The sequence below is a fragment of the Lepisosteus oculatus genome, chromosome 12, assembly GCF_040954835.1.
Source record: "Lepisosteus oculatus isolate fLepOcu1 chromosome 12, fLepOcu1.hap2, whole genome shotgun sequence".
In the NCBI taxonomy this organism is placed as follows: Eukaryota; Metazoa; Chordata; class Actinopteri; order Semionotiformes; family Lepisosteidae; genus Lepisosteus; species Lepisosteus oculatus.
In genome coordinates this window covers 954,932-970,856 of record NC_090707.1, presented here as the reverse complement: position 1 = coordinate 970,856, position 15,925 = coordinate 954,932, and the positions used below count along the sequence as shown (strand labels likewise).

Genomic DNA, 15,925 nt, shown 5'->3' with positions numbered 1-15,925 from the left:
TCAGGACAGAAGTGACGTTTGCTCCAGTGAATTCCTATAGTTAGTATTTGGCCTGTATTGTGACAGACAGATATAAAGTAACAACTACAGTAGCAAAAAATATGTTTCATGATTTAAAAAAAAGGATGAATTAGTTACACTGACTGGAAGAATGTTTTTCTGAATTTAAAGTCACCAAAGGGGAAATGAAAAAAACAAGTGGTAAAAATCCAGGGCTGTCCCAGTAGAGACCATGACAGACCCTGAAGGATTAATGTGCACAGGACAAGGTAAGTAAAAAAGTAAAACCACTGATCTGTTTGTAACCTTAAAAAAAAAAAAGCTAAAAGGATTTTCACTTTTCTTCCCACTTTATTGCTCATCCATCCAGCCCGAGTTAAGGAAGAACAGGAAGCCATTACAGTACAGTATGTGTGAACAGTGCAGTGAGCTGGAGAGACCTCAGAAAAGGACAATAGACAGTTTTATCAGTGTCCTTTCTTCTCCCCAATGAAGGGCTCACAGTGTCCTCGATTCTGCGGGGTACAAGGTAACCAGCTTCCAGGAGGTAAACGATTATCTCAGGCTCCTAGCATCTTCCGTTTCCCAGTGGCTCAGGCATGATCCCCTGGGGCAGCACCTGAGCTGTGCTCCTGATACTCAACCACCCCTTATTTTTCTGCATCATACTGTTTTACAAAAAAAATAAAATAGCTGTACATGCTACCTTGAAAAAGGAAGAACTGGAGAAAACAAAACAGCATCAAGAAAAAAAACAACTATAATCCAAGCACAGCAGTTAAGGTTTATTCAAGAACAGCAAGATTAACACAAAATGGTTTCAAAGGGATACAGATGTTTTATCGTGTTTGATGTCTTGTCTTGCAGTGGTGCACTCACTCAAACAGCTGTGCAGGTCCACACCCATTGCAACTATTACGTGCTAATGTGCAGCTCGCCTTTCTCATCTCTCCAGATTGAAAACCTGTACAAGCAAGAAGGTTCTTCACAAGATTACTATTAGACTGTTGCTCTCATACAGAGAATTGAAATTAATTTTTAATATTTTTAACCTTTTCTATACTGCTTCTATTGTCAATAATACCAGTTTCAGAATCTTATACACACTGCACTGGGTGAAGCCTGAAATTGGGCTGTGGTGCCAACAAGAGCAGTCTTTATTACCTTCATTGAGATACTGTTAGTAAGCTTTTGTCATATGAGATTACCTTCTTAGAAGCCACACTGATTTCCACATATTTCAAACACATTCACATTTTCTATTAAAATTGACAACCACTGATATTGCAGCATATCAGAATATTACTTTATTGGGTATCATTTCATCTTTACATGACACCTATGAACCAAAAACACAGAATTTGCATAATACTGTATGTCCACTTTGTCCTACCTTTTCACCATTTTTTACAACATTGTCTGCGTGAAAAATAAACATTAATCATGTTAAAATCACTTTTTATGACTATTTCAACCCTTTCCTGTTTAAGTGCCTCACTAAAATCAGTGTTTGTCTTTTGGTTAATTACTGATGAAACATTGATAACATAGTTCAAGGAAAGGATATTTTGAGGTTAAGCATAAACACAATTGCTCCATTTGTGGTCATGGTTCAACCACTATTGCACCCAGGTTATTGTTGAAAATAATCCTTCCGTCTATCTCCGTGCTGCACACAGGGTCACGGAGTAATGCCATCACTCCAGCTTTAAGATCCGGCGAGGCTGTTTTATTGAAGTTAAGCACTTCTGTGAGAAAATCAAGCAAGAGCTCTCCTTTCTCATCTCCCTCAGTAAAGCACTCTGTTATGTCCATGCTGGAGGCAAGTTCATAACTTTGGTATTTTATACCCTCTGCATCCAGATAGTCCTTGATGTCCCCAGTGGAGATGTACTGGCTTATTTCAGACTTGCACAGCTCCTTCCTGTATCTCTTCCAGAGCTCACTCCATCCACTTGCACCTTCAGTGGATAAAAGCATATTTTCTATAAAACATCTGTGGGCAGACCAGGGTAAGCAGGGCAATGCACTGTGTGCCCACTCTGAGGCCCTGCGTCCCTACACTCAGCACTGCAAAGAACAGAGGACATTCACACCACCATCAAGTAAGCGGCAAAAATAAAGACATCAGCAGTATCAGAGAAACAGAGAATGAGTGACGCTAGATTTCAGAAAACAGAGACAGTGTTCTGAAGAGAACACTTTATAAAGCTTTAGCTGTTCTATATTACCACACAGAAAATTGAAGACAAAATGAAATATGAATATTTTTTAACCAATTATTTATCAGCTTTAAATATAAATGTTTTTGAGGGTGTTTTGGGGGCGATGCAGTGGCGAGGGCGGTGCGGTGGCTCTGTGGCTAGGTACAGTATCTGGACCTGTGGCTGGAAGGCTGCCCGTTTGTATCCCGCGGCCGGCAGAGGAATCCTACTCTGTTGGGCCCCTGAGCAAGGCCCTTAACCCCAGCTGCTCCAGGGGCGCCGTATAAATGGCTGACCCTGCACTCTGATCTCAAGCTTCTCTCCCTGTCTGTGTGTCTCATGGAGAGCAAGTTGGGGTATGCGAAAAGATAAATTCCTAATACAAGAAATTGTATATGGCCAATAAAGTGATCTCTTTTGTTAAAGTACTGAAACACAAAGAAGTACAAAGCTTTTCAACAAGATGATAAATAGGTAGCAATGGCTCCTTGTCCATTGTGCAATAAATTGTCCCTTGCAGAGAGCTGTCTGCCAACACCCCCATCAAGCTCTTTAAATCTCCCACTGCAAGGTGAGGAGGATGAGAGCTGCATCTTCACACTGACAACAGAAGGACATCTTCGATAACATATGTATCCCTTCCGCACAGCACAGTGAAAACTAGGTATAAATTAACATCTGGGGAAAAGCATCTCTGTAACTCTTTCCATGACATGTCACCACCCTCTTCCTTTTGAAATGTGATGCAAAAAAATTGTAAAAATTAATGTAATTAAAAAGTCATTACAGAACAGTTTTAAAAAGCAGCAATTATACCCAATTTCAATCATATCAAACCAGCCATTTGCTGCAGTAATGGCTAGGGGAATATTCCTACACTGGGTTATGTCAAAAATAAAACATATGTCTGAGGATACTGTACCAGACACTAGGATGATAAGGAGTTTTCCATTCGGCTTCAGGAGACTTCGGAAAAACTTGACCGTTGCGCCAGGATCAGACACGTAATACAGCATCTACACACAAAAAACAACGAAAATGCAGATTCCTTTATTTTTTTTTTCAATTTATTATAAGTAACGTACTGGCCAAGTCTAAGAAAGAGAAATAAAAGACTGAAGTAGATTTGGTACTGAACCAGACAACACATATGTGCTCAATATATGAATTGCGCGAACATACAGTACTTAATATAAATGTTATTAAAAAATTGAAAAGATTTTACAATATATCTTAGCTAGTACAAAGCATTGTTCAACACTATAAAAAAAAATGAATATAGCCTTTTCCCCACTTATATAAACCTAAGTCTACTGTTAATACTGGTATTTAAAGACACAGTAGCTGAAGATACAGTGTCTGTTCCTACTCAGGCAGAATGCAGTGTATACCGTAGAGGAAGTGCCACATCAGTGCCCCTCCAATCAATATGTGCGCCACAATAAAATTACAAAATGCTGCACACACATTTTTATACTTAATATTTTATTCAAAACCTGAATGCTCAAACGTCCAAGGGTAACATAAGTCAGATCAACAAATACTAAAGAAAAAAAGGGAAATAGGTTGTTGTTTGGTGCAAGCAACTTTAGCAGTAATTACAGTCACAAGTCTTTTTTTGGCAACTACTGTACCAACACAGGCTTGGTGCAATTGTTGCCAATCCTTACAGGCGAGTTTGCTCAAGCTTTCTTGGGTGGGTAGGGGATCACTTATGGTCAGTAGTTTTCAGGTCTTTCAAGAGATCCTAAACAGGATTCAAGCCATGTTAGCCATGGACATGCACTTTCTTATTCCTAAGCCACTTCAGTGCAGCTTTGGCCTTGTGCTTTGGATCATTTTCCCATTGAAAAGCGATTTTTTGTCTAGACCATCTATCGAGACCAAAAGGTTCCCATTTTGTCATCTGCCACCTTTGTGGAAGATCACCGAGGCACTTTGTTGTGAAAGGGCAGGCCTAGCACGGCTGCAGTGTCGGCCTGGGTGACTGGAGCACACACTCAGGGTAGGAGCAGCAGTGAACTTCCCATGAAACAGCACCTGCATTCCTTTCCAGAAAACCAGGGCTGTGACAACCACCAGACCTGCGTTCCAGATCTGAAACAAGCGTGTTGTGCGTCCCCCACAAGCACAGCCTGCAGTCAATGAAAAATATCTTGGAGGCTTAGGTGGAGGGCGAGATACTGCTGAATAGGTTCCATTAGTTTGCAGAAGCAAAAAATATTTTGCTAGTGCCAAACTGTGACTATAGTTCAGGTGGGTAGCTGTGTCAGCATGCATAGGCTGCAAAGGTACAAGTAATAAGTTTATTCCATGCTGAAAAAAAGAAGAAAGAGAACACAACGTTTCGGCCGTGGAGCCTTCTTCAGGTGTAAGAGAGACAGGGCAGTAGGCAAAGGTAAAGTAGCGGGAGAACAAAGGTTGAGAGGGAGGAGGAGTGAGAGGTGGGAGCAGGGGACAGAAAGAGAGGCCAATCAAGAGGTGTGAAGTCAGAATGGGTGCAGAGAGGTTTGAAATGAAACTTCCAATGAATGGAGAAAATTTAAAAGAACAGTAGTCTGTCGTTAAGAGAAGGGAGAATGTGTGATCCTAGCTGCAGAATAATTTTGGTTTCGGTGGTCTTTCTGATGTATGAGTTCGGAAAACCGTCTTTGAGAACACAGACGGAGAGATTAGAGTGGTTGTGGCCGTCAGAGGTGAAATGAGAAACAATGGGTTTGGAGAGATCTTTAATCTGTTTAATCTGTTCTCCCGCTACTTTACCTTTGACTACTGCCCTGTCTCTCTCACACATGAAGAAGGCTCCACGGCCAAAACGTTGTGTTCTTTCTTTTTTTTTTCAGCATGGAATAAACCTATTACTTGTTCCTTTGTGACTATAGTTTTCAATCAAAGTTCTTAAATTTATTATACTTATAAAACAGAGTAAAACTTCCTACATGTTTAGGAATGGAACACAATTAAGAGTTCAACTTAAACCCATTAAGTGAATTATGGGCCAACAAGTGTTTGCGCCTCCAGAACCGGGAATGGGAGCCTGGAACGAGAGCTGAACGTCTTCCAGATGCCAGCCTAGGGGGGGGACACAAGGACCGACCCGCGGACACTGTGAAGTTCTTTTGCCCCACATTTAGAGTGGTTTAATTTTGATACTGGTCCACATCTTAGCCGCCCTGGTGTATTACTGCCAGGGACGTTACGAAGAGAAGAGGTTAGCTGAGAAGAGCTAAGGTGTTGTTTTGGTTGGGTCAGTTCCTTGAGACCCACTTACTGAACAGCTCAGGGTGTCCAAGCAGTATAGGACACCCCCACAAAAACACACTGAGCAGTGCAAGGGTGGCTGCCGGAACCTGAATCATGTGAATGAAGTCCATCTTTGTGTCGACATTGTTCTCTTCCCGGTGATCTTCATATTCGGACGATGTCATCTTCCTCCAGGTAAAGTTGATGTTCTCGAGGTTAGGAGTCTTGGACACTAAAACTAGGATAGGATAATGCAAAGAAGTGGTAATAAGTACAGTATGTAATATATGTAGCTAAATCCCATAATACGTTTATATGCATTTAAGTCATTTGTAAGAAGTAATTAAAGAAAAAACAATGTATTTGGCTGGATAACCAGTTAATCAAAAGTTAATCAAACCAATTATGTAAAAAAATGTACTTCATTTTTTCACACAAGTAAATAGAGAAGTTTATGGAACAATATAGAGGAACAGAAGCTCTTGGATGACATTGTCTGCGACAGAGGGATTAACATGCTTTTTGCACTTTTCTTGGCCCTTTTTCATTCCTAGAACTTATTTTAAGGATGGGAAATTACTACCATAAAACCACAACCACTTCCAGGTTGCAATGTGAAATCAGTGTTAAAGACAGTACAGCAAAGCTGAATGTAAGGTCATGCAGGTGCAAGGTAAAGTTCATTGCAAAAGCAATGCTCCACTGTCACACACAGGCTATATCACACATCCTAATTTCTCACATCCCCTTTGTGGTGTCACGATTTCTGTTTTTCAATGAGTGGAAAATTCATATATGTGTGATCATGTTACAAGTTAGAAAGACCTGGATATGAACTGGCCTAAAGGAGGTACCTTTGTAGTTGTGGATCATGCCGCCACTCGGTTCCACTACTTCGTTATTAATCAAAACTCCAGGGTGTTTCAGACGCATCTTGGAGAGTATCTGCAGATCAATTTCACCTGAACAGGAGCAGAATAAATAATACTGAAACTGTGCTGGTCACAGTAACAAGGACAGTAGAGGAATTAAGAATCAAGGCAATGCAAATATATTCTTAAAGGAGAAGAGTCTCAGAGTTCTCAGGACATTTCTCTCACAGTCGTCACTCTGGGGAACAACTGCAAACTGCAAAGGCCAGAAATCAGATTTTTTCTTTGAAACTATTTTTGTGCCGCACAATAGAATGTCTTCTAATTTCAGGAAGTGAGTACTTCCAGTTTTTATTCCAGCAGGTGCTCATAGTTTCTAAGGTGATGTAAAGATTTAATTATAATTAGGGGGAAAAAAATTAACACTTCTATTCAGGGCTTCAAAATATATTCAAGATACTGCACTTTGAGTCAAGCACATTTCACACCATCACATGTGAAATATCTTTCTAAATCTTTAATATCATTAGGGAATTAACCAAGATCTTAGACGTGAATGAAAATTTTAAGAATGTATTGATTGCCAAGCATGTGAGTACAAAATTGCATTAATAAGTATTGCTTTTCCAGCAGCCAGCCCACCTAAAAATGAATTATCCTCAGTAGTTTATGGGCCATAGGCTGCAAGAATTATAAGGAAGTGTTATTTTACAGCTACAGTAGGTACTAGGGTTATATTGAAAATGTAGAATACATTTGAAACTAAAATAGAACAGTTGATTGATTTTAACTTCCACCAAACCACTTCCAAAAGGGGTAAATATTTTAGCACATAGAAGCACTCCAGTCCAGCTTACCAGCTACAGCCTAGTCCCAAAGATCAGACCATGAACTACACAGCACAATCACAGAACTTTTCCTAACTAATTCTGGTTGTTCATGGAAGCCAGAGAAAGCATTCTTGGCTTTAATTAAAGAAAATATCAAGTGGACAAAAATTGTTGTGGATCTGGAAAGCAGAGCTTGGTTTTATTGACTCCAGACTAATAAGTAGAGAGTCCAGTGTCCAAGGACAGTAACGTTTCAAGATAGGTTTTTATCAGCCCAAGCAAAGGTCGCCAGATACAGTACAACAGTTGGTACTACAGGCTGATTTAAAAACTTTTACTGAACATTATTTGTACAGTTCCCAGTGTTATCAAGAGAAGTGTTTACTTTACTTATGAAAGACACAGAATATGTGCAATAAATATTCTGTCATTTAATACACACAAATATCCAGACTTACCTCCTCCACTGCCAATGCCCATGACATCCAGGCTGGACTTTCCATCTCCAACTCTGCACACAAAAAGTGTTACTGGCGTTACATGTGTACCTTACTAAACAGTACACAACACATGTAAATTTCAACAGGAGTCAGACAGAAGAAAATGTATTTAATGACTACTGTACATACAAAACTCCTCAGTAGTTAAAAATACAGAAATGTCTACAATGCCAGTAGGATCGCCAGGACATGGCACACCTTTTACAGTGTTGACATTTAATATTGTTAACCACAGGAAAAACAACTACACTCATTTTGTAAATGTTAAGCTTCTTTTATACTTCTCAGAGCTCAGCTTAATCTTTCCATCAAAGGCTAGTTGAAAATGGCCTTTTATTTTGAAACATTTTATTTTGAAACAGGTATCTGTAACATTTAGCCTCTGTGTAACAAGCATAAGTTTAGGAAAAAACAGAATGACCAACTAGGTGCTGAAAGCATTCTTCCTTGTCTTTACTACCTTGTGGCTATAGTGTGCTGCAGGGCAATATTCAGAATGAATGCTGCTGCTGCTAATTCAGTGCTTCATAACTGAGTACTAACATCAGGCCACCATTCAGTTTGCATTACACAACGTTTTGTACTTTACACCGGTGAACTTCAGTTTATGTCAAGACCTTCTGTAAATGAATGAAATGCTGATAAAAGTGGCTTTTGTACTGCATTCCAACATTTTTTAATATTTAATTTTACTTTACCTTTTAATAAGGTCCGTCCTTGCTATGGTATAAAGGGATTGCTAAATTCTTTAAAGTGTTCCACAGTGTAAGATTACAAGTATATTGCTTTTTTGTTTTTACCAATCACTAATTAACATTAAATTTTTTTTGTAATTAAAAAGTCAAGTAGAAATGTGCATTTACAGGTAACATGAAATCTGTAGCATCTTAGGAGCTGAAGACCAATTCATTGGGTAGACTGTGTTTAAGAGTGCTATGCTGAGGACCAGACCCAGCAGGCACTTTTGAAAATTTTCTCAGACAGGTTTTAAATCCTCTGATCGACTACTGACAGCTCCTGATCAATCCTGTTAAACTGGACAGGCAGTGCTCCACTGCTTTTCCATTCCTAGATGACTGGGCAGCTCTCCAGTCACACAGGCCTTATTACAGCAGTGCTGGATCAAAAGAACACAACAGTTACAATCAAGAGAAGGCCATTAAAACAATCTAAGCCATTTAGTCATCAGTAGCTAATTAATCTGTGGATCTCAGCCATTTCTAGAAAGGCTTGTAGTATGGGCTTCAAAAATATGGCTGAGTAGCTTGTTCTATGCTCCCATAACCCTGCGCTTCCAGAAGACTTGTCTCCACCTGACGACTCAAACCATGATCCCGAGCCAATGCTCACACCCAGGAACTCCTCAGCAGCACCTGCAGCTTGGTGAGAGAATCTACAGTGACTGTTCAGCTGTTATGAAGCAGAGAATTAACTTTCCTTTCAACATCCTAGTAAACCAGTGGCGCAACAAGAACTGGGAGCAGGTTAGACATTTGTTACTTTAGCAGGTACACACAGTAAACAGCTAGAGACAATGACCCAAATATTACACAGTAACAGGTAGGCAGCTGTGACGTGATGTACACACACAAGGAGAGGGCTGAAATGACATTTTGCTGTGGAAACACATCATCCCCTAAACAGAGGAGTGCAGATTTGCATTAATAATCCCTTTAAGCATTTTCAGAAAGGGGGAAGGTAAAGAAGGAGCACAACACTTCCACATCTATGAAACATCACTGCTGCAACAGTCCTTATACAAGCTGAAGGTCTTTTTAAAAAAGAAATGGGGGCTGGTTTTAAGGTGTTCAGCGAATATTTGGTTTAAACTAGAATGTTTCTTGTTTTGGAAAAAGCTGGGCTTTATTTTTATGAAAGCTTCAATAAATGAGACTTCATACCCACATGGTATGCCAGATTAAAAATATTTTGCTCAAGCTCAGTGACGTTAAAACACTAGTCTGCTTTATACAACTGTATAAACATTCATAACAATAAGTACTTAATTAAATAATGGTATTATTGTATCAATGGGTACAGGTACCATCCAACTAGAAAACGGGAACTGCTAACAATGCACCCTCCCTAGTGTAGTGTGCATTACCTTGCAAGTATATCGGGGAGAATCCCGTCAATGAAGTTCTGCATGCACTGGTGTTCAGATGAGCGATCCAAGAACAGCTGGAATGACTTGAGGTATTGGGTCTCATCGCTCACCAGACTCTCCATAGATGATGCCATTGCAGTGTTTCTGTGGGATTTAACAAAAAGAGTCCTTGAGACTTCTGCATCTTCTGCGTCTAAATCCTTCTATTTATAGTTTTCAGGTACCTCCCTGAAGCAGGATCCCATTATCTGTGAAAAACAGATCGGCTTAAGTAGCGCTTGTTTCATTTGGAGCGGCACTGGATCTTAAAGCTCTGAAAATAAATAAATATTAAGATCAAATAAGAAGAGAGCCCCCAGATGACGGAGACCTTGTTTTTCACTGCACGTTCTGTTTCAGTGTAAAGCTCTTGGGGAACTATTAATCCCTGTGCAAGCTGTTACTTACAATGAAGCCCCTTGAAATGTCATTGGATATTAAAAACAAGAGTAAGGTATCTGCTTTTTTTGGGGGTGGTGGTGTGGGGGGTTTAATACCCTATACTGTAGTTCTAGGTAAATTCCAGCTAGGGATTTTGATCAAAAGGAAACAGAATTCTCCATCTAGTTCATCGGAATAAAAGAGGAAGTGAAAAGCAAGGAGAGCCAAATGCACCGTGATCGGTCAAGCAACGTCACAGCTGGACAGGCTGGTGTCAGAATTTGGGAACAAACATGCTACTCAATCCCCTGAAGAGAGGCCTCTTGCAAATGAGCCGGCTTGGTCTCCACAACTGAGTCCTTTTGTGAAGAAATAAAATTTAACACTATTATGCCCAGAAAAGAAGCAATAATGACAGAGCAGAGGTATTTGGAGTTGTAATATCTAATAGTGCCTCGAAGGAATTTTTATGTTTTTGACAAGGACTTTAATTCAATTTATATAAGATAAACGTAAGATAACCTTCTGTGTCTCAAAATAACGTAAGGCAGTACGTTACACAAGTTTCACCTATAGAAACTTACTTTTGTTTGGACTGTTTTTACACAATTGTGTACTAAAACGCGAACACTGATGTGGTTAAGTAGGCTCCAGAAGAACTTTGAACGTTTTCCGATTAAGGCATGTCAATCATATACAGTACAGCAATAAGGTCTGGATGGGGCAGATCAACAAGAAGAGCAAATAACAGCAAATGTTTTCGGATCTATTTCATTATCCGATCACAAAGCAAAACTAAAAAGTAAGATTAACCCATAACGTGTGAGCACGTTTGACGGTTTTACGGTGTAATTCTACGAGACGCCTTTGGACTCCCTCTGCTACAGTGATGTGTGCACAGCGACTCACCACTGTTCTTGAAGCAGAGAGGAGCAGTCTCGTAGCGGCCAGTCACAGCGCACAGTTTCTCAGCTCCCCCGACGGTCCAGACCAGCTGCGCGGCGCGCTCGCCTTCATCCACACCTCGAGGTCATCCAGTCGCTTTTGAATGCAACTTTAAACGCACGAGCTTGGAAAACGCTGAGGTGCCGGGTGACAAAATAGTAGATAAAAAGTTAAGAGGCTGTTCAAATCTGGAGACGTAAGAAACTTATAACCCCTCCCATGCCTTCCGCTCTGAGCAAATCGAAGTCTTGTTAAAGACGCAGGGTCACTTTTTTATCTAGGAAATCTTTTCGGTGGCATTACCTTTTTACTCGCTCAAATTAATTGTGTTTTTCATACGTCTATTATTTTGAAATAGTCCATATATTTTGAGAAAAATATTTAAGGATATTTTATATCCTCTACACTGAATCGTGGGACACTGATAAACTAGATGTTTTATAACTATATCACCTAAAAAGTATAATAATAATAATAATAATAATAATAATAATAATAATAATAATAATAATAATAATAATAATAATAATTGCTTACACTTATATGTAAGTATAGAAAGTCAGAAAGTCACCCGGTGTATCTTCTCATCTAGATTGAAAAAAAAAAACTCAATAAACAGTTTCACATTTGTCTACGCCTGAATACATACTATGGTTCTTCAAATAAACAATCCGGTCTTCCTAGAGTAATTTTCAGATCTTTAGTGCGGAATGGCTGCCTTGCATCATCCAGGTGAGGCTACATTCAGTGAGTGGTGGAGTGGACTCGTACATATAAAGTGCTTTGCGTGCCTTTGGTGTGATCGGTGATATAACAGTACATACCTGTACTGTGCGCCCATCCATTTCTAAACACTTCTTCCAACTCAGGGTCGCGGGGGAACCTGAGTCTATCCCCGCAAGCAGCGGGCGCAAGGCAGGACACACCATGGTCAGGACACCAGTCCACTGCAGGAGGAAACCCACATGAGAAGCGGGAGAAGATGCACGCATATAACACCCCAGGAACTAAACCCAGGGACACAGTTCCACAGAGCACCAGTGCCAACCACCACCCCTCATTTACATGAATCACATTTGCAATACATTATTTGGATACCTTTATCTCTCGTCTATTGTAATTTTACATTAAATACAAATAATATCTACATGTAAGTGAAAGACTGCAAAGTATCAGATGATGCTTCTGTGATAAATTTATGGAAATCTGTGCCAAAACTGTTTTCCTTCACTGGATAATCCCACTATAAGGAATTTAATTTATATGCTAATTACAAATCCCATTGATCTCAAAGGTAATTAATTAGACTTCAAAGGAGAAAAATACTGGAGTGAATGGCACCTAGCAACCAAAACAACAAAACTAAGAAGTACCCTTTAAACTCACTGACTCACCTTAGTCTGTCTGCTCAAATTAGGGCTTGTCTTACTCCTTTTCTTAAAAAAATAAGTGCTCTCAAACTCTCATTAATATCCACCAATATTGTAAAATGAACTTTCTACCTTCTAGAATATTTCTTCTATGATGGCAGCATAACTACCTTTAAATCTGATCACCTCAGCTCACAGGAGCTACTGGTGAAATCTCTGATGGAAAACCATCAAAGAAAACCAAGATGGTGCTGCAAGCGCTGTTGGTAGAACAGTAGGTGGCGTTCTTCCCTCTGGGACAGAATTCCTGAGCCAATATCCCAGAATGGTTATTGCAGACATCGCTGTCAGAGGTGCCATCTACTTGGTCATCATCCTGGGACCATGAAAGTTCCCATATCACTGTTTGAAAGAGCAGGGAGTCTTCTGCCCTGGGCTTGCACAGTCTGGCCTCCACAGATTTCCAACTCTATTTCAGTAGTGGAAACAATTCTCACTTCTCCACCTGGCCTGAGCTGTGCAGTGGGGCTGCTGGTGCTACACTTCAGTGCTTCCCCTCCTTTGCTGTGTGTAAAGAGCTTTGGAACCTGGGGCTCTATAAATGCTAGGAATTTGTTATTATAATGTTCAACACACAGAAATGGTAAATCGCAATTTGAAATGATACCCTTGTGTTTTTAATCAACTCTGATATTTATTTGTTTGCTCTTAACAAAAGCGGCATCCCGAGTGTTTCTTAATTAGTAGTACATTATGCTTTATAAAAAATCATAAAAACCTTTATGGTAATTTTACATATGCTGCTCACTGTGGCAGACGCTCTGTTTTGTCTCTACTCAGCCCTGACACAGCTCACAGTCCCACTCTAGCCTTGCGACTCCCTTCTTACCCTCCACTCTCAGACTGGGGGTCCACATACTACACCTCTTCAGGCAGCGCTGCACTCATTGCAAACTCATGTCAACAAGAAGAGCGCTGTGGCAAGGCTTTAACAAGACATTTACTTAGAAACCTCTTCTTAGTTTTCATTGTTTTAAAGTAAGCCCATGATGCCACCTTATGGTCACATAACTATATTTTATACATCTTTATGGAAAGAGAGACTTACTCATGGAGTGGCTAGGATCTTGCAGAATCTTGATGAATAGGAAACTAAGATAGTGTCAATGATGTTTCTAAAATCAAAGAAACAGCCTGGACCAAATAACCTGAACCACACAGTTTCATCTACTGTATGTGTGTTTTACCTTTTTAATTCCCACAACTATGTTCCTAAAAAAAATCTCCTTCATAAATTAACAATTAATAAGTTTATTCCATGCTGAAAAGAGAAGAAAGAAAACACAATGTAAGCACCTTACACCCGAAGGAGGCCTCACAGCCGAAAGCTTGCATTTTCTTTTTTCTTTTTTCAGCTTGGAATAAACCTATGACTTGTTCCTTTGCAGTCTATGCATGCTGACGCAGCTACCCACCTGAACTTCTTAAATTAACTTCCACTATATACAGTAACATGAGAGATAAAGAGGCAATCCAAAACAATGGCTAATTTGAATTCTCAGAGGAATTATGTAACACAAGGTCTTTGTGGTGCCAAAAGAGATTTAGAAAAGCAAAACATTGTTTGATTATTTTCAAATTTCCCAGTAAAAAAATCTTTGTAACTATTGAGTACAGCATTCCTCTATTAGCAGTTGATTCTCTAGAAATGCGCCCTTAAATCCCATTGCAGTGTTGAAACATGATTGAACACAATACACCTTTAGGTAGAAATTAACAGGACACTGTCTGCTCAGTCTATTTTTCCACATCATTCCCTACCAAAATAAGTGAACCTGTCAGGTCCAGGACTTTCATTTTCTCTTTACTTATAAGCATGCTTAATATTCATCAGCACATTGTCTCCTGCCTCTTCCAAGTCAGTCAAGCCACATTTAACTTTAATAGAATCGCTCAGTGCTAATAAATGATAAAGTCTGATTAAAATGAAGATAAGTGTTTTTCAAGCTGTAGAAAGTTATGAAGCCATGTGCAGGACACAGGAGTGCTCTCTGAGGGGCTCATCTGGATGAATTAATGGTGACAGGGTGGCAATATGAGCTAGCCCTTTGCTGGGGTGGCAGTGACATTCCTATTTTAATTCAGTCCTGGTTTAAATGAAATTGACATGGTTAACCACATAAATTAAATAAGAATATGGGAATCAAATGTATCTGTATCCCAAAGACCAGGTTTTATAAGAGATTGTCTCTGTAGCTCCTTGCCTGTCTTGGTAAAGCATGTCAGAATATATTTCAGCACACCAGGGGAAAATGCTTAAATCTGTGACTCATAAAATTTTGCCCATGAAGCACAGAAAAGAAGTGCCAAACCTGAGCACACCAGGTTGATATCAGACAAACAGGAGAGGTCATCTCTGTACCCTTACAACCTGCAGCAGGACAAGTTGAAGATAACAATCTGTCAAAACATTTGTATCTGCTTAGACTTTTTTGACAATACAACTTGTTCACATGAATGCTTTACAATCACGGGGAGAGAGAAAATTCTAATTTGTACATACAGTATGTGCAATATATGATTTCTTCATAACATATGTTGGGAGCAGTGATGCTAATTTTGTTACATATATATTGTAACGCTTACGGCTGAAAGTGAGTGTGTAAGAGCCGACTTACCAGAGCGGTGACGTCACCGCCCTTCCCTGTGATAGCAGGGCCCACAGCCACTAGGCTGAAGGGAGATCTCTCTTTAGCTCACCAGGCCTGGTCCCTGTTGAGTGATGCCAAAGGCCTGGGTTCACGTCCCTGACAGTGTGGGGCTGACCTGTGTAGGCAGCAGGCGAGGGTGCCCACCTGAACCTTAAAGCGATACAATATATATTGCCTTTACAGTAAGGTATTACTTCTGTTATGCTTGTACTATACCGTATTTTACCAATTTCAAGTTGGTGAATCACATAAATTGAAACAAAATGTTTATTTATCTTTTCAATACATTTTAAGTAACACTATATAATAGCTCTTAAACATTTTATGGTGTTGATTTTTGCAATAAAATTGAGCTGCAATTACACTATTTTGCAATAATTTGATAATACCAAAGTTCTGAACCTCAGTCAGTTTCAGTTTGAAAGGTTTGAAAGAGAAAAGTCTGAATGAGAGCTAACTACAATCGAAAAGGGCCCGGGCTAGCTATTCAAGGGAGGGTGGAGGACTGGTTAGGGTTCTAACCTGGAGGGCTGTGGGACAAATCTTGGGAAACAGGCTGCTGTACTGCATTTGGACAGGTACTTCATCTCTTCTTATTATAGATTATGATCGTCAATAAGAACTCATCCTCAACTGACCAGCCTGGTAGAACACCCAGGCATATGAAAAATATCAAGGCCATAACTACAAGGGTAGGCTTGCAGAGCCATCTAGTGAAAGAAA

At 39.8% G+C, this 15,925-nt stretch overlaps 1 protein-coding gene across 2 annotated transcripts; it reads right to left on the bottom strand.

The window, feature by feature from the left end:
- Positions 1-764: 764 nt before the first annotated feature.
- Positions 765-11,332, bottom strand: hnmt (histamine N-methyltransferase). Of its 2 annotated transcripts, XM_006636222.3 has the most exons (7): positions 11,086-11,332; positions 9,754-9,900; positions 7,608-7,660; positions 6,302-6,409; positions 5,555-5,685; positions 3,127-3,220; positions 765-1,961 (listed from the first exon to the last, which is right to left on the bottom strand). In XM_006636222.3, the coding sequence occupies exons 2-7, from the start codon at positions 9,888-9,890 to the stop codon at positions 1,606-1,608; spliced, it is 879 nt and encodes a 292-aa protein (XP_006636285.2). In that variant the 5' UTR covers positions 9,891-9,900; positions 11,086-11,332; the 3' UTR covers positions 765-1,605. The 2 variants fall into 2 exon arrangements, with proteins under 2 accessions (XP_006636285.2, XP_015214053.2); XM_015358567.2 differs by lacking the exons at positions 9,754-9,900; positions 11,086-11,332 and adding an exon at positions 8,110-9,550.
- Between the last annotated feature and the right edge of the window lie 4,593 nt (positions 11,333-15,925).